The sequence below is a fragment of the Tachyglossus aculeatus genome, chromosome 1, assembly GCF_015852505.1.
Source record: "Tachyglossus aculeatus isolate mTacAcu1 chromosome 1, mTacAcu1.pri, whole genome shotgun sequence".
Taxonomy (NCBI): Eukaryota; Metazoa; Chordata; class Mammalia; order Monotremata; family Tachyglossidae; genus Tachyglossus; species Tachyglossus aculeatus.
This window is the reverse complement of record NC_052066.1, coordinates 121,193,531-121,212,437: the sequence shown is the minus strand read 5'-3', so window position 1 is coordinate 121,212,437 and position 18,907 is coordinate 121,193,531. Positions and strand designations below refer to the sequence as shown.

The window sequence follows — 18,907 nt, the reverse complement described above, 5'->3', positions numbered from 1 at the left end:
ATGCTTATTTGCTGGTATGGATGTCTGTCTCCCCCCTCTCTAGACTGTGAACTCGTTGTGGGCAGGGATGGTCTCTATTGTTGTATTGTACTTTCCAAGTGCTTAGTAAAGTGCTCTGCACACAGTAAGCACTCAATAAATATGACTGAATGAATGAATGACTTTCTCTCATTCACCTCTAATAGCATGACTTAAAGGAAAGAGCAGGAGAGCAGGAAAGAGCAGGAAGTCAGGAGAGCCATGCTGTAGTTCCAACTCTGCCACTGGAAAGCTGTATGATTTGGGACAAGTCACAACCTCTCTGTGCCACTCCCTTTTAGCCTCTGAGCCCCAGGTATGACAGAGACAGTGGTCTATCTGGTTATCTTGTATCTACGCCAGTGTTTATCACAGGGCTTGGTACGAAATAAGCAATTCATAAATACTATCATTACTATAAACCTGTCTCCCACAGATTTGGCTAAAAATTCCCCCACACAGAGAGCAGATCTCAACTTCCTGTTCTGAGATTCTAACTTGCTCATGCGAAAAAAAAAGGGAAATCTTCAAAATAGCAGTCTATTCTCTAACAAATTAGTCATGAAAACACTTCTCTGATAAGTCTAGTCAATCAAATGCATTTATTGAGCACTTACTGTTCACGGAGCACTGTATTAAGCACTCAGGAAAGTGCAATTATAACAGAGTTGGTAGACACAGTCCCTTCCTACAAGTTTACAGTCTAACCATCTTTTGATGGGATAGAGTATGTTTCAAATCTGAGTGTAATTTCTAAATTTTCCTTCAAATTTCTTTTCATTTCAGTTTAATACGGCCAAGTGCATACACTCAGTTTGCCGGAATGCATGTTTTCACTAGCATTTTGGCTAGAACACAATGGTACAATTTAGGGTAGTTTTTTCTGATAATATGACTTGATATGACATAATAATAATAATAATAATAATAATAATGGTATTTGTTAAGCGCTTACTAGGTGCAAAACACTGTTCTAAGCATTGGGAGGATACAAGGTGATCATGTTGCACCATGGGCGGCTCACAATCTTAATCTCCATTTTACAGATGAGGTAACTGAGGCACAGAGAAGTTAAGTGACTTGCCCAAAGTCACACAGCCGACAAGTGGCGGAGCCAGGATTAGAACCCATGACCTCTGACTCCCAAGCCCGTGCTCTTTCCCAGACTGTGAGCCCACTGTTGGGTAGGAACTGTCTCTATATGTTGCCAATTTGTACTTCCCAAGCACTTAGTACAGTGCTCTGCACATAGTAAGCGCTCAATAAATACGATTGATGATGATAACCCAACACCGGCAGAAATGGTAACAGCCGCGCCAATGTGCATAGCGGCAAGTGCGATGAGTGCTAAAGTGTGAGGTTTCGTTAACTCGGTCTTCTGCAAAAATACAAAACCCGTGTTAGAGGAGAACTAGGCAATTAAAGACATGCACACATGAAATACTTATTTTCCTCTCACCTCTTGAGCATCAAATCGAAGAATCTCCTTCATATAGGTCGGCAGTAATGTCAATAAAGTATAAAAAGTCCAGTTGTAAGAAAAATGTGCAACAACAATAGCCCAAAGTGGAGTGGATTTCAGCATGGGTTTCCATGGCACTGATTTCTGGGTAGAAAGCTGAAGAAAAGAAGCACAATATTACGTCAACACAAAGCCGTGTTTAGAGAAGGAAATCTTCACTAAAACCTTCTTCCATTTTAGTGGAACTCAAGGTGAGTTCCGTTTTATTAGAATCATATGTTTTTACAGTTAGTGCAGAAAACACCTTTTAATTTAAAATAAGGTACAGTTTTCTCCCTTGACCCAGTCTCTGTCCACCAATTTTCACTTGCAAAATTTTATTTTGAATATTAAGAATTCAAAAAATCTCAAGATGCACTTCCTAAATTGAGAGTTCCCATTAAAGACCTGGGTTCTAATCCCAGATCTGCCACTTGCCTGCTGTGTGACTTTGGGCATGTCACTTCACCTCTCTGTGCCTCAGTTACTGCATCTGTAAAATGGGGATTAAGACAGAGAGCCCCACATGGGACATGGACTGTGTCCAACCTTATTAGCTTGCATCGACCCCAGTGCTTAGTACAGTCCCTGGCACATAATAAGCGCTTAACAAATAGCATTTAAAAAAATGGAATTACCTCCCCCACCTCCTCAAATTAAGTATACCGCAATCTTCCCCATATCCAAAGCCCCCTAAGAGTTCCCCTCTCTAGAAGTTTTCTCTGGCTCATTCTTTTCTTTCCTGATCGCATCGTATGCACACATACATTTAGTTTTTTAACTTTCCAACTGCTTATTTTTGCTCTTCTCGTATCTACGCTCTTACTCTTTCACCTATTTCATATATGGCAACTTGTGTCCGCTTAGCTCCCTACAGAAGGCTGTCAACTCGTTGTGGGCAGGGACCATGTCTAACTTTTGGGTCACTTTCCCCAGCATCACACCAGCTTTTGGGTGGCAGAGAGCCTTGGTCAATCAATCAATCCATCCTATTTATTTATTTTATTTAATGGCATTTATTAAGCGCTTACTACGCGCAAAGCACTGTTCTAAGCGCTGGGGAGGTTACAAAGTGATCAGGTTTTCCCACAGGGGGCTCACAGTCTTAATCCCCATTTTACAGATGAGGTCACTGAGGCACAGAGAAGTTAAGGGACTTGCCCAAAGTCACACAGCTGACAATTGGCAGAGCCAGGATTTGAACCCATAACCTCTGACTCCAAAGCCCGTGCTCTTTCCACTGAGCCACTCTGTGTGCAGGGCACTATACTAAGCACTTGAGAGAGTACAACACAATATGAAACATGTTTCCTGCCCACAACAAGCTTACAGTCTAGATGGAGAGGCAGACATCAATATAAATAAATATATTTAGGATGGTTTTAGAGCCCTTGTCTCATCCTCCTGATCTGTCCCACCTGAGCTCTCTTTTTGCCCATCTGTGGACAGGTGGTGCTGGTTATGGCCACTGCAATGCTGATGGGGTAGGTAGTAAAGAGAAGTTGTACCATTATTTTCTTTACTCCATATCTATAGTCACAAGAGTTTGTTTAAGACCACCTTCAAACACCCCAAAAGCCTAAAAAAAAAGAACCCAGTCCCACCTTGCAGCCCTGGGATTCCTCCACCCGAGGCTCTGCATGCTAACACCTGGGAAGCTTCTGTGGTGTGCTTACCCTCCATATCCTGTTCATTTCTGCATTGGATTTGTCAACAGAAAGTTAATTTGTTCTTTTTTCTTTGATAGGATGGCTAACCGTGGGCTGACGCGCCATACCTGGTTTTTAAGGGATGAAAGGATGTATTCCTTTTCAGACTGGGAGATGGTCTTGTGAGTGCCTGGTGTATCGCTAACCAACCAGATCCATAAAACGAACCAAAAGACGCCAACTGTACCTGAAAATAGCAACATGCATTTTAAAAAATACTAACCATGATAAACTAATTGGACTACTGCCTGTTAGACTGCCTGAGTGAGATAGGGACTGTCTCCAATTTAATTTCTTCTATCAACCCATAAGCTTACCACAGTGTTTATGGCACTATTTGGGAAGCACTAAATAAATACCAAAATAGAAGCTGTTATTACTATTATCATTAACAACTAGAAGGGGATGAAAGGATTTTCTCAAATCGAGGGAGCTGATTTCATAGCTAAAATTTTAAAAAGTTTTTATTCCTGTTTTTTAATGTAAACAGAGCCCTCCTTGTAGGCAAAATCACTGACATTGTAACAGCTTCCTTCCAGGCTTCTTCTCAATCTAATTTCATTGAATGGATTCTATTCTTTCACATTTGCAAAGCAGACAAACCTTCTGGACATATGGCTTAGCCTGGTAAGTCATCCCAATCAAAACGATTCCCTGCAGAAATTTCCACATGCAGCATGTGATTCCCTTTTTGCTTTGACTGCAGTGGAATTTCCTGTCTCCTCCCTCAAACATGTGATCACCACGTGCATAAAGTGGAAAATATCTGCACGGCAGCCTTAGTAAAAATCATCCTGTGGCTAGGATTTTGAAAAGACGGAAGCTGGCCTTGAACCATCAAAAAAACAAACCCAAATTAAAGAGAACAAGGTGAGCGATTGCTTAGTGTAAATTGCAAATCTGACACTTTTCAAAACGCAGTTTCTATGGAAAACAAGCTCTCCCACCTGCTGCAATTGTGGCTCGTGAGGGTTATTTGAGGATCAAAGTCTAAGGGGTCATCAGCAGTTTCTTTTGAGAAACATTCCCTTAATGAAAACAAAAGATCATAACTTCAGATCAGACCATTCTGAGAGAAGTTCTCTGCCTCAGCCAGAAGAACAGGTTCTCTGAACGATTTTACTGGGGTGACAGTCAGCTGTAATGGATGTACAAGGTTTTGGGTTTCAGGAAGGATTGCTACAGTCTGCTTTCTTATCACAATTGAGAGATAGCGGTCAAAAAGTCTCTACTGGCTGAAGATTGAGTGCCTGAGAGTTATCAATTTTAACCTGATCTAGAAGAAAATAGACTTACCAAAAAGGTAGAAGACATAAATCCAATTCATGTGGAAGCAAATTAAACCAGACAACGGAAGAGACACTACTGTTCCTAGTTGTGCACCTAGAATGTTGCCAGACAAAAATGAAGAGTTTTAAATTTTCCAATTCCGAGCCAATTTAGGCAATAAGATGGCCGTCCAAGAAAATACACACAAGCATTTCGGTACATATTCTTTCACTCTATTTCCCCTATCTGTAACTTATTTTAAAGTCTGTCTCCCCGGCTGACTGAAAGCTTCTTGTGGGTTGGGATTGTACCTACCAACTCTGTTGTACTGTACTTTCCCAGTACTGTGCTCAGCACACAGTAAATACCGCTAATTATCTCAATGTACAGAAATCGATGTTGTATTTGAATCGACCACCTTTTACAATATTAAGATCCTACGGTTTTAAAGTCCTCTGTTCTTTAAGTGTTAAAGGAAAATAATTCAACAATATTGTGAACCATTATAACAGCCTGGTAACTGCAACCTAGCAAATATTATATTGGGCTGGATAACAAATGCCTCCAAAGTCACACTTAAGAACCTTTGGGAATGGAAAATCAGGCCCATCAAAGAATATATTCAAATAGACCTGTGCAGAGAGTTCATTGATTCAACCATAAACAAAATGATACCTGAACTACAACAACCATCACAGTGTTTCACATAAATGAACCAACTAGATTTTTTGAGCACTTCCTGTGGGCAGAGCACTGTACTAAGTACTTGGGAAAGCACAATATAATAGAGTTGGTAAATATGTTCCCTGCTCACAATGAGATCACAGCCTAGAGGAAGAGACAGATATTAATACAAACAAATTACAGATATGTACATAAGTGCTATGGGTGGGATGAATAAATCGCTATTACTTTAGAATAAACATAAAATCCAAAATAAAAACAAACACAAATCTACAAATCATAAACCCAAGTGATTTAAGTGAATTGAAGAAAACAGGTTTTTAAAAGGTCCTGGCAGATTCCATTTTGATTTAGCCTCTACCCTAATCGACTCATAAAGCTTAATAAGGCAATCAAAAACAAACGATCACTTGGGAGTTGTTTTATGAAGATTTTCATCGAACTGCAAGTATGACATATCAGTGGGAATAGTATCCCTTCTGAGATGCCAACTTGTACTTCCCAAGCGCTTAGTACAGTGCTCTGCACACAGGAAGTGCTCAATAAATACGACTGATTGAGAAACTTAAAAAGTGGGCTGCTTTTCTTATTAAAATCTTAAACACTTTCTTTCGAAGTGTGTTACAAATTAGAGCATTTTTTTTTAGCAACAATAGGCTAACCAGGGAGCAATACAGAGCCTGATGTTACGGTTGAAACGGAACAGAATTGAAGCATTGATAATAGAACAAAGGGACACATTTGTACCCACGCCTACGTAGCCGCTGTCAGCAGTCTCCTCCTTGCTTCTTCCCCTCCACACCTATTCATTCCCCTGCCCTGAACTGCAGCTAGAGAAGCTTCCTGCTAGAGGCTCTTCCACCTTTTTTCTCCCACAGAAAAATGTCAACGCTGCCCAACTCTCAAATGACAGTTTTAGTCCTTGTGGTCACAGATGTAGTTTGCCAGCCAACCTCATTTGGAAAGTTGGCAAAAACTCCACTACCTCTCTGACTCTGTGCGTTTATCGACATGTTCCTAGCTTCTTTCTGTGTTCTCCCCTCCTCCGGGACTTTTTATCCTTTTCTGGCAGCCTCTCTTCTCAGTAGGCTGGGGTGGTTCTGGGGCCCTCCAAGGGTCTCTCCGGGGTTTGTGGGACTTCAAAATCATTCCAGCAGATGGGTACCCAAATCGGGCACCAATCCACCCAAGTCCAACCAGTTTCTCCACAGGGCAGGCCTCCCACAGTGGAGGCCCCCCACAAAGCACACCACCGGCAGGGCATGGCCCCTACAGAGCAGGCTCCCACGGGACAGGACTTCCAGAGAGCCGACCCCCTCAAAGTGCAGGCCTCCCACAGGGCAGGACCCCCACAGAGCTGCCCTCCCAGGTCTGCTCCAAACCAATTCCTCCCAGAGTCCCCTCCATCTCCCACGCCTCCCCCGGTTCTTTTTTTTAATTGTATTTGTTAGTCATTATGTGTTAAACACTATTCTACACACTGGGTAGATACAAGAGCATTAGGTTGGACACAGATCCCGCCCCACATGGGGCTCACAGTCTAAGTAGGAGGGAGAAAGGGAGAACTGAAGCACAGAGAAGTTGAGTTCATTCAATAGTATTTATTGAGCACTTACTGTGTGCAAGGCACTGAACTAAGCACTTGAGTACTGTACTAAGTGCTTGGTTAACTTGGTTAAGTGACTTGCCCAAGGTCACACAGCAAGTATTTGGCAGAGTAGGACTAGAACCCAGGTCCTCTAACTCCCAGGCTTGTGCTCCTTCCTCTAGGCCACATTTCTGTGCTACCCAGCTGCGTGGCTCAGCAGAGCAAGACTCTCCTCTGGTCAGTCAGATTTTTGTCAGGCTTCCTACCTGGCTGAAAAGCTTGACTTCGCCACACTATCCCTCTTTAAAACTCTTCTAAAATCACAATCTCCTCCATGAATCTTTCTCTAAATCCCCTGCTGCAATCCTGACCACCCCAAACAACCCAACTACCTTGACTGCATTTCAATGCATGAAGAGATGTGTCAGGAGGCAAGATAATGATGATTAAACTGTTTTACTTATAAGAGTAACATAATGAATAAATTAACTCTCTATAACTTGGAGTCACAGTGCTCCCTGAGCTCTGTTTTTCACCACCATTTCTTCCAAAACCATGACCTGCTGTAGCCACACTCCTATCACTAGAAAAATGCTCTCTAGTTTCCCTCATAATCCTTTAGCCAATACTCATAGTGAAAACACCTATGGGTGTTTCTTCCCTGCCACTCAATCTGCTCAGTCTTTCCCTCGACATACGAGGGAAGGGAGATGACCAAGGTGAGTAATCATTGCCATGCTACTCTGACGTCTCCCCACTCCAAGCTGAAACAGGGTCCAGGGGCAGAATAGTCATAATTCACCATCAGGAATGCTGTGTTCATAGACAAAGGGCACTATCTATGCAACATTTATTAAGCACTAAGAGCTGAAAAATAACATCCGGGGGAGTGTTAGGCATGGTCCCTGGCCCTCAGGAGGCTCACAATCTAAAAATAAGGAAGCAGCATTGGTCTAGTGGAAAGAGCACAGGCTTGGGAGTCAGAGGATCTGGGTTCTAATCCTGATTCTGCCAAATGCTTGCTGTGTGACCTGGGGCAAGTCACTTAACTTCTCCATGCCTCAGTTCTCCTGTTCTCCCTGCTACTTAGACTGTGCGCCCCATGTAGGATAGGGATTGCGTCCAACCTAACTCTCTTGTAGAAGACTGAACTCCTTGTCTTCCCTCCCAAACCTTGTCCTCTCCCTGACTTTCCCACCTCTGTTGACGGCACTACCATCTTTCCCGTCTCACAAGCCCGCAACCTTGGTGCCATTCTCGACTCCACTCTCTCATTCACCCCTCACATCCAAGCCGTCACCAAAACCTGCCGGTCTCAGCTGCGCAACATTGCCAAGATCCGCCCTTTCCTCTCCATCCAAACCGCTACCCTGCTAATTCAAGCTCTCATCCTATCCCGTCTGGACTACTGCATCAGCCTTCTCTCTGATCTCCCATCCTCGTGTCTCTCTCCACTTCAATCCATACTTCATGCTGCTGCCTGGATTATCTTTGTCCAGAAACGCTCTGGGCATATTACTCCCCTCCTCAAAAATCTCCAGTGGCTACCAATCAATCTGCGCATCAGGCAGAAACTCCTCACCCTGGGCTTCAAGGCTGTCCATCACCTCGCCCCCTCCTACCTCACCTCCCTTCTCTCCTTCTACTGCCCAGCCCGCACCCTCCGCTCCTCCACCGCTAATCTCCTCACCGTACCTCATTCTCGCCTGTCCCGCCATCGACCCCCCAGCCCACGTCATCCCCCGGGCCTGGAATGCCCTCCCTCTGCCCCTCCGCCAAGCTAGCTCTCTTCCTCCCTTCAAGGCCCTGCTGACAGCTCACCTCCTCCAAGGGGCCTTCCCAGACTGAGCCCCTTCCTTCCTCTCCCCCTCGTCCCCCTCTCCATCCCCATCTTACCTCCTTCCCTTCCCCACAGCACCTGTATATATGTATATATGTTTGTACATATTTATTACTCTATTTATTTATTTATTTTACTTGTACATATCTATTCTATTTATTTTATTTTGTTAGTATGTTTGGTTTTGTTCTCCGTCTCCCCCTTTTAGACTGTGAGCCCACTGCTGGGTAGGGACTGTCTCTATATGTTGCCAATTTGTACTTCCCAAGCGCTTAGTACAGTGCTCTGCACATAGTAAGTGCTCAATAAATACGATTGATTGATTGATTGTATCTACCCCAGTGCTTAAAACAGTGTAGGTGCTTCACAGATACCATTAAAAAAAATAATAAAACAGGGGAGGGGACTGATGACAGTCCCAATAAGGAAAGGTGAAACAAAAATACAAAGCCACCTGAAAGACAACAAGGACAGGGATAAAGAAAAGAAATAAAAAAGAGGACTAGGAGGCTGTGGCTAGAGGAGCAGATTTTTGGGCTCCTTATGGTCCAGAGTCCAACAGCCCAAGCTGCTGCCACCACAGCAGCCACAGCCTTTCTATCTTTACAAACCTCGTGGAAGCCCCAAGATGCTGCTGCTGCTAACCTTCTTTCCGTGTTGCTGCGAGGAAGTTAAGAACAAGTGGCCAGGATAAAAAGGCACAGGAAAGCAGAAGGGTGAAGTCCAGCGACAACTCGCCTCAGCTCTGCAAGCGGTTTGTCTACACACAGACTTGAAAATGAACCGGCTATTATTCTACTTCAAAAAATGTTTAGTCTCACCTGCATAAGAAATACTAAGAAGCTTGCTGCGCTCTAGAGGGGGAGCCCAAGAAGACCACATGGCATGCATCGCGGGGAACGTAACACCCTGAAAAACAAAAGATCGTTTTACTGAAACCTACTTTCTAGTTAGTCTTTACTGGGCCACATAAATCTACCCATCTAGCTAGCTATTCAAAAGGTTCTTGGGCTGAGATGATTTCTTCTAACTACACAAAGGCAATAAGAGCAGTCACGTAATTAAATAGCCATCCCACCACCAAACTTTTCTTTAAAAGTTTACTCTGCACATAGGAAGCACTCAATGAATATGATTAATTGATTTAGCGCTCCAAAGTGTCTTTCATTTCATTCATTCAATCATATTTATTCATTCATTCATTCAATCGTATTTATTGAGCACTTACTGTGTGCAGAGCACTGTACTAAGCGCTTGAGAAGTTCAAGTTGGCAACATACAGAGACGGTCCCTACCCAACAACGGGCTCACAGTCTTTAGGACCATGTTCACATCACACGGTCAACATCTGGAATACTTACTATTTTCGCTACGGAGGCAAAATATGATTAATCAATCAGATCATTCATTAAATCATATTTATTGAGTGCTTACTGTGTGCAGGGCACTGTACTAAGCACTTGGGAAAGTACAATATCACAACAAACAGTGACATTCCCTGACAACGAGCTTACAATCTAGAGGTGGGGAGGCAGACATCAACACAAATACATAAAATTACAGATGTGTACGTAAGTGCTGTCAGGCTGGGGGGCGGGAAGAGCAAAGGGAGCAAGTCAGGGCAACGAAGAAGGGAGTGGGAGATGAGGAAAAATGGGAGATGGGAGATGAGGGTTTAGTCTGTGAAGGCCTCTTGGAGGAGATGTGCCTTCAATAAGGCTTTGAAGGTGGGGGTTAGTAATGTCTGTTGGATCTGAGGAAGGAGGATGCTCCAGGGCCAGAGGCAGGACGTGGGCTGGGGTTGGTAGCAAGACAGGTGAGATGGAGGCACAGCGAGGAGGTCAGCACTAGAAGAGTGAAGTGTGTGGGCTGGGATGTAGTAGGAGCGAAGCAAGATGAGGTAGGAGGAGGCAAGGTGGTGGACTGCTTTACAGCCAATGGTGAGGAGGTTTCGTCTGATATGGAGGTGGACGGGCAACCACTGGAGTTTCTTGAGAAGTGGGGTGACATGTCCTGAATGTTTCTGTCGAAAAATGATCTGGGCAGCAGAGTGAAGAATGAACTGGAGAGGGAAGAGACAGGAGGTTGGGAAGTCAGAAAGGAGGCTGATGTAGTATTCCAGGCGGGATAGGAAGAGTGACTGTATTAAGGTGGTGACAGTTTGAATGCAGGGCAAAGGGCAGATTTTAGAAATGTTGTGAAGGTGGGACCCATAGGATTTAGTGACAGATTGAATATGTGGGTTGAAAGAGAGAAAGGAGCCAAGGATAATGCCAAGGTCATGGGCTTGTGAGACAGGAAAGATGGTGCTGCAATCTACAGTGACAGGAAAGTCAGGGGAAGGACAGGGTTTGGATGGGAAGATAAGGAGCTCTGTTAAGTTTGAGGTGACAGGAGGACATCCAAGTAGAGATGTCTTGAAGGTAGGAGGAGATGCAACACTGGAGAAGGGGAGAGATCTATATTTACTGAGCGCCTACTGTGTGCAGGGAACTGTACCAAGCCACTTGGGAGAGTAAACTACTACTCTCTCCTGCAAATCTTAATTTGAGATTTTCCCCACCCACCATTTAGCAGAGCACTATCTATGAGCATGGTTTCACTAGAGGGAGCTCAAACTCTAGAGCAATGGACGGGACTCAGCCTGTACCGTAACCCACTAACTGTGTTTTAGGAAAAAAAAAAATTACGGTATTTGTTTAGTGCTTACTATGTGCCAGGCACTGAACTAAGTGCTGGGGTAGATACAAGTAAATCAGGTTGGACACTGTCCCTGTCCCATATGGGACTCACAGTCTCAAACTCCATTTTACAGATGAGGTAGCTGAGGCACAGAGAAGTAAAGTGACTTGCCTAGATCACATAGCAGACAAGTGGCGGAGCCCGGACTAGAACCCATGACCTTCCAACTCCCAGGCCCATGCTCTATCCACTACACCGTGCTGCTTCTCCAAGCCATGCTTCCAAGTGCTTTGCAGAACTGCCATTTTAAATTTCACCAAACCTATAAGGACACGTGCTCATTCACAACTGTTAAAATCAAGGTTGGAGGGGCCCAGAATTGACTTGCTTCTAATCAGTGCTTTGCAATGAGATCCTTGCAAAGCTTCTGCTGTTCCCACTCTTACTCTCTGCTTCTGAATTTTCCTTCTCTCTGCTGTACTTCTGGCAAAAGGGATTTAGATACGTCAGACAGGGCAAGTGGGGAGTTAAGGAATACTAAAGTCTTATAGAAAAAAGAAAAGAAAAAGCTGTCAAGGACAGTCTCTTTCCTGCACACTTAAGGGAAGGCCTAAAGGCTGAGTGAATAGACTGAAAAATGGTAAATGAATTTCAGTTTGAACAAGTGCAAACTAATGCACTTGAATAATCCAAACTGTACCTACATGATGGGTGGCAAGCACATGGAATTTGTTTGAACGGTAAGCTGCACAGGTAAAAACTATTAGTCACTTCAAAAGGTAATTGGACAAACCAATGGACAAATAATCCACAATGAATTGGTAGAGGGAAAGTTAAGGATGTCAAGGAAAAAAGGATTTTTTTTTAAATGGTATGTGTTAAGCGCTTACTATGTGCCTGACAATGTAATAAGCGCTGGGATAGATACAGGCTAATCAGGTGGGATATAGTCCCTGTCCCACAGGATCTTAATCCCCATAATTACAGATAAGGCAACTGAAGCTCAGAAAAGTTAAGTGACTTGTCCAAGGTCATACATAAGCCAAGTGGCAGAGTTGGGATAAGAATCCAGATCCTTTTGACTCCCAGGACCATGCTCTATCCGCCAGGACACACTGCTTCTCAGGGTTATTTGATGGTACAACTGTAAGCATTAGGACAGATGCGAAGTGGGGCAATCATCACACATTTACCTCCTAATACCTTGTTGCTTCTTTTGCAGACAGAATACTGGATTAAAAGGACCAGTCACTGGATCCAGAAATGACATATCTTATAGTCTTATGTAGGAGGAAAGATTGGAGGGAACTAAAAAGGCTAAATGGACTGAGAGAAAACAAACAGAAGCACCTCAAAAGCTAAAGTTTTGTAGGTAAGAGTGAAAGACCCTTTCCCCACAACACATACAATGAGAAGAGAAAAGAAAATGATCATGAATTTGAAGGAATGAATATGAATCAAGGTGAAATTTAAAAAAAGGAGAAGTTTTTCTTAGGCTTATTCAGAGGAGAGGGAAGAGTTTACTTTGGGGCCACCATAATGAATAACCCAACGGAAAGGAAGAGAATTGAGGCAAAACAAAACAAAACAAAACAAAAAACAACTGCTGGAGAGGTACAAAGTTAAAAGAAATGAAAATGAGAAATACTTGTGGAGCAAGTTCCCTGATAAATTTTACGATGCAAAGCACGTCTTCAGTCATTGGCAAAAATGAGCAATACCATTTTTGGGAAAGGGGTTTAGGAATTACAGAGGGTTTTTTTTGCTTTGGTTTTGCTACCTCTCATGATGAATGCTCTTGTAGTGACAGTCAGGGAAAGCTGTGCCTGCAGCTATGGCAAAACCGAGCCGACATAATCAATCAATTGTATTTATTGAGCGCTTACTGTGTGCAGAGCACTGTACTAAGCGCTTGGGAAGTACAAGTTGGCAACATAAGGGAGCTTAAATGAAGTGGGGCAGGACAGCTTGGGGAAGGAGGCCCTGACTTTCCATGATCAGCTCTCTCCAGCCTTTCAGCCGCTCCTTTTTAAATGATCCCTGTTTTCTGCTGCTGGACACTGCCTGGTCAGAAACTTGCATGTGTGAGCAGAAGTTTTAGTTAATCACTGTTCTTGCTATCAGTATTTTAGAATATAAAGATAACAAACCTTTGCTTAGAAAAGCTGGAGTAAGAGATCATAGCGATCTTTTTTTGCACCTCCCTCCTTATTCTATCACATTCTCTTTATTGCTAACTTGGCTTTAAAATGTTCACTGTTTAAAAGCTCAGTGTACAATGCTATGTGAACCTAATAAGCAAGGTAATGACAAGATCTGAGGATTTTATGAAGCATACTACTGTATTCAGTGTTACCTTTACCGTAATTCAGTGCTACTTAGTCCACCTCACAGGCACTTAAAATTTTACATCATAGCGTGGGCAGGGAATGTGTCCGTTTATTGTTGTACTGTATTCTCCCAAGCGCTTAGTACAGTGCTCTGCACCCTGTAAGCACACAAATACAATTGAATGAACAATTCATGCTAAAAATTGGAATTCTACTGTGAATGACCAAATACAAGTTGTTCAAGGTTTACTTTAATGATGAAAATGACTAAAATGCATCAATGAAATGCTAAATAAACATTAATCGTTAACTTTACAATTTCAGCAATACAGAGTTGTTACCTCGAACTACAAAGTTTGGAGGCCACTGACCAATCTCTGTTCATTCCTATGGTTTGTACTGATGTAGACTAGGAGGACAAGCCTCTAGTTTTCAGGATACCCCTCTCTGATATTTCATTCCCAGTCCAGCACTTCCTTTTCTAAACTGAAGCTTTTCCATTTATTTTATTTTCTGTTTTTAAGAAGGTGCACATGAAGAGGGGAAGGGGGAAAAGGAATAGGTAAAGAGAAATACATCACCTCTCCCAGGCCTTCCAATGCTCTGACTGCAATGAGGAAGCCAACCCCTAAATCTGCAGCGAGGGGCGTAAACAAGGTGAAAACCGCCGTGCCAAGAATGCCAAATCCCAACAACAGCTTCCCACCCACTCTACCGGCAACGTATCCACCAGGGATCTGAGTGATGATGTAACCGTAGAAGAAAGAACCGAGGATCCATCCTTGAGTTTCAGCATCCCAAGGGTATTTCTTTCCCTAAAAGAAAGTAATAAGGTCTATAAATTCTTCAATTCTTAACATTCTGTCATTTCAATACAACACCCCGCCCCCCTCTCAACCGGCCCTCTGAAATGTCCTGAGCCCACAGTTTCAGTCTAATATGCTACAGTAAAGAAATGAAAACTTTGTGGTGGCTGTAGTAGTTCTAGGAATGCTGGTTTCCAACATCTCCGGGGAACATTTATCTTGCGAAAAGAGAACTGAAAACAAAAACCTCAGGGAGGTAGTCATTTCATCCAATGTTTTACGGTAAGGGGCCAAGGAACGGTGATTGGTTTAAAAGTCTGGCATTCAGACATCCGCCTAGTGGAAAGACCACAGGCCTGGGAGTCAGAGGGCCTGGATTCTAATCCTGACTCGGCCACATACCTGCTGTGTGACCTTGGGCAAATCACTTCACTTCTCTGTACCTCGGTTCTCTCCTCTGCAAAATGGGTTTTTAATACCTGTTCTCCCTCTTATGTGGACTGTGAGCCCCACGTGGGACTTGATGAGCTTGTATCTACCCTATGATCTTATACAGCGCTAGGTACAGTGCTTGGCACGCACACAATTATTATTATTATAACATTATGACAACAAGGCTCGTCACTCAAAAGGTGCTCTTCAATGACAAGGTGCTGCACTCTATTCATAAATGCTTAAAATAGCCAAGGGTGGCAGGGGAACACATTCAGTCCTACCCCCTGAAGGTAAACTCCCCCAAACCCTTTTTGTCCCTTTGACTTGGGAATGTGAAGGAATGGGGGAAGAAAGGAGGTGAGACACAACAAGCCAAAGTAGCTCCCAACTAGGTTTCCAATCATCTGCAAATCTGCCCACCTCTACCTTTCTTTCATTCAGTCATATTTACTGAGCATTTGTGTGCAGCACACTGTACTAAGTGGTTGGAAAGTACAATACAGCAATAAAAGGAGACAAGCCCTGCCCACAACGGGCTTACACTCTAGGGCGGGGGAGACAGACATCAAAACAAGTAAACAGACATCAGTATAAATAGAATTATAGATATATACATATATACATAAGTGTTGGGGAGTGGGGGGGAGCAAAGGGAGTGAGTCGAGGTGATACGGAAGGGAGGGGAAGCTGAGGAAAAAGGAGCTTAGTCTGGGAAGGCCTCTGGGAGGAGGCGCACCTTCAGTTGGGCTTTGAAGGGAGTCGGAGAGAGTGATTGGCAGATTTGAGAAAGGAGGACATTCCAGGCCAGAGGTAGGACGTGGGCCAGGGGTCAGTGGAGACAGTGCTCTGCACACAATAAGCACTCAATAAATATGATTGATTGGGGCCCCTCAAATCTCAAGGCCCCTGGGGCAGTCTCCCCAATGGTAGATCTAACCCTCCCTGAGGAGCACAAAAAGTATGCTCAGAAGAGCCCACTGTTTTTTGAACTACAGAAATCATACACTAGCTGTTTGACAACTCAATTGCAAAGCTACATACTTAAAAAAAATCATACCTTTCCACTATGAGCAACATCTATGTGAGCAGAATGATCAGGGCACACCCTGGAAGTTGCGTTTGTTGGTAAACTTGTGTTTGATTCCACCATGTCCACTAAAGCGACGCTTAGATTCACTCGTAGTGCATAGAGAAGGAAGAATCCAAAGAAGGCCAATATTGCTAAATTGTAGCGAGTGGAGCAACACGCAGGAACTGAAATGAAAAGTGGGAAAAGAAAATAATTAGGCACTAGAGTAAAGCATCAAAAATAATCTTATTCAGGCAAATATAAAATGGAAGTTCTTTGTTTAAAAAATCTACTATCACCTCTGAGACCTAGGTAATGAATTTACGTTTTACGTTACTGGTGATTTCATTCCACTGATTTAACTGATCAATTTACCCATAAGTATTTCAAGTTTTCAACAAGGGGGCATATCTGCAGGGTTGTTTTTCTGTAATTTAAAGCAAGAACAAAAGGAAGGCTATTATTATGTTATTTGTTAAGCGTGTATGATGTGTCAAGCACTGTTCTAAGTGAGGGGGAAGATCTAAGTTCAGCAGATCGGACAAAGTCCCTGTCCCATAAGAGGCTCACAGTCTAAGTAGGACGCTTCTGTAGGAATTGTGATTTAGCAGTTGATTCACCTACACAAAACCTTGGGAAGATTGGCGGTTGCTGGGGGTACAGGTATGCCTTGGACTCAGATACGAGGAGCCTGAAATTCTGCTCTTCTGGCCACAGTACCCTACTGAGTTTTGTTTCTATTTTGTGTATTTGACCTTGTTTTTCAGGTTGTTTTATTTCTCCACTTCTTATGTGTCCACTGGCCGTCCATTTGAGACCAGGGACTCTTAATTCCCACCTCTGTATTCTTTCCCAGCACTTGGTACAGTGATCCACACACTCTAACCTTGTAATAAATACTAGAATTTCTGCTACTGTAGAAATTTTATTTTAGGACACGGAAAATGGAGTGAGTGCTACTACCCATATTAAATAATAATAAAACTATTAATAAAGCTTTTAAACGCTTCATAAAATAATCTTTTGAAACCCCTGAATGGACAAGATATTACAATGAGCTTAATATATACCATGTTAACATAGCTGCATCTATACTGATTTTCTACTTTGTTGATTTATGCTTTAGGTGGTAAATTGCAATCCCATACATATTTTTTAACAAGTACGGCATTTGGCTACTGGAATGATCAATTATGTCCTCAGTTTGCTTAACTGCATTTTGCAAGATTTGCCTTTTCATAAAGATGCTCTTCCCCTGCACTTCTAATATCAATGACTGTTAAGGTTTTCCTCATCATTCACTGAATTACCATTCACAATTTCCTTTAATACGGTGAGCTCTTTGGTGTCTATTTTAGGGTTTTCAGGCTTCTCAGCGGGGGTTCTGTCCTAGAAGTTTATTTATTAATGTACTCTCTCTGTGGGAGGGAATGTGTGTACCGACTCTGTTGTATTGTTCTCTCCCAAGTGCTTAGTACAGTGCTCTGCACTCAGTAAGTGCCCAATAAATACCATTGATATTTACCTAGAACAAAATGGAAGAAAATCTTTACTGAGGTTAATGGAATGAAATTGGTCCATCAGTTATCTTCAAAAATGTCCTCAGCAGCAACTTTTATTGCTATTATTGCATCACATGATCTGGCTACTATTAACCTCAGATAGTTAGAGCATTAAAAACCAGCCTCTAACCTTTCAAGGTATTTGCTAAGAGTCTGTGATGCTTCCTCAAGTGCTTACCTGCCATGGCAAATTGAGGTGGAAAGGCAAACATAACAGGTTGCTTACACCTGGCAGGGGGAGGGGCGGGAGAAAAACCTACCACAGGTCTCAATGGCACTGGAAATTGAGACTTGCAGCTATTTCAGTCAAAAGTATTCCTTGAGGATCAATTTGTAAGCACTGTATTGGGCGTTTGCAGGGTGAGTCAGCCTTAGGTTGGTAGGTGGGGGTTACACCGCAACCACAAGTGAGAGAGTGGGGCTACCTCTCCATTCCTGACTCATCCCCAGGAGAAAGGTAGAGGAGTGAGAGGAAAGAAGGATGGGGGGAGGGAAAGAAGAAAGGGTGAGAAGAAGCAGAGAAGGGAGTCACAGGAGAGAAGAAAAAGCTGTTGCAATGCAGAGGAAGAGGTGCAAAAAGAAAGGAGAGGGGAATGGTTTCTTCCTGTCATGTCCATGCACCATCCCTGCAAATTCCTTTCCTCTCTTCAAGGATAATGCCAGGGTTATTGGCTTGTGAGACAGGAAGGATGGTGGTGCTGTCTACGGTGAACAGGAGGACGGGGTTTGGGTGGGAAGATAAGGAGTTCTGTTTTGGACATGTTAAGCTTGAGGTGACAAAAGGACATCCAAGTACAGATGTCTTCAAGGCAGGAGGAGATGCGAGACTGGAGAGAGATCAGGGCTGGAGATGTAGATTTGGGTACCAAGCATTGGGGTAAATACGGGAAAATCAGGTTGCATACCGTCACTGTCCCACATTGGATTCGCAGTCGTAATTCCCATTTTACAGATGAGGTAACTGAGGCACAGAGAAGTTAAGGGACTTGCTCAAGGTCACAGAGCAGACAAGTGACAGAGCTGGGATAAGAATCCAGGTCCTCCAACTCCCAGGCCTGGGCTCCCGGACTCCTCTTCGGGCCCCACTGTTTCCCAGTAATACTGTTATTTATCTGTTTAGAGGACAAGGGTAATGCTGGGATATGAAACTGGCAAATCCCTCTAGTCACCACACAGCTTCCAACTTCACAAAACTTCATAACTGTTAACATTTAATTGAGTTTCTGCTTCTTTTATACTTCATAACTCTTAATAACATTTAACTGAGTTTCTGCTTTTTTTATTTCATCAGCCCACATTGGTAATATAGTTTATAAGAATGAAACAGTCTAAACTCTGATACTGACAGGGAGGAAGAAGAAAAGCAAAGAATCTGGAAAATCATCCACCCAAATCACTCTATTGTTCAGAAACA

The 18,907-nt window shown here is 43.1% G+C and overlaps 1 protein-coding gene across 1 annotated transcript in view; it reads right to left on the bottom strand.

Annotated features, from left to right (window-relative positions):
• SLC17A5 (solute carrier family 17 member 5) overlaps window positions 1–18,907 on the bottom strand; it is a 61,094-nt gene that overhangs the window by 29,600 nt on the left and 12,587 nt on the right. The window contains exons 2-7 of the mRNA XM_038747926.1: window positions 15,920–16,116; window positions 14,203–14,436; window positions 9,431–9,518; window positions 4,525–4,611; window positions 3,297–3,415; window positions 1,478–1,636 (exon numbers count right to left, since the gene is read on the bottom strand). Coding sequence (XP_038603854.1) covers window positions 1,478–1,636; window positions 3,297–3,415; window positions 4,525–4,611; window positions 9,431–9,518; window positions 14,203–14,436; window positions 15,920–16,116 — 884 coding nt within the window. The remainder of the gene's footprint in view (window positions 1–1,477; window positions 1,637–3,296; window positions 3,416–4,524; window positions 4,612–9,430; window positions 9,519–14,202; window positions 14,437–15,919; window positions 16,117–18,907) is intronic.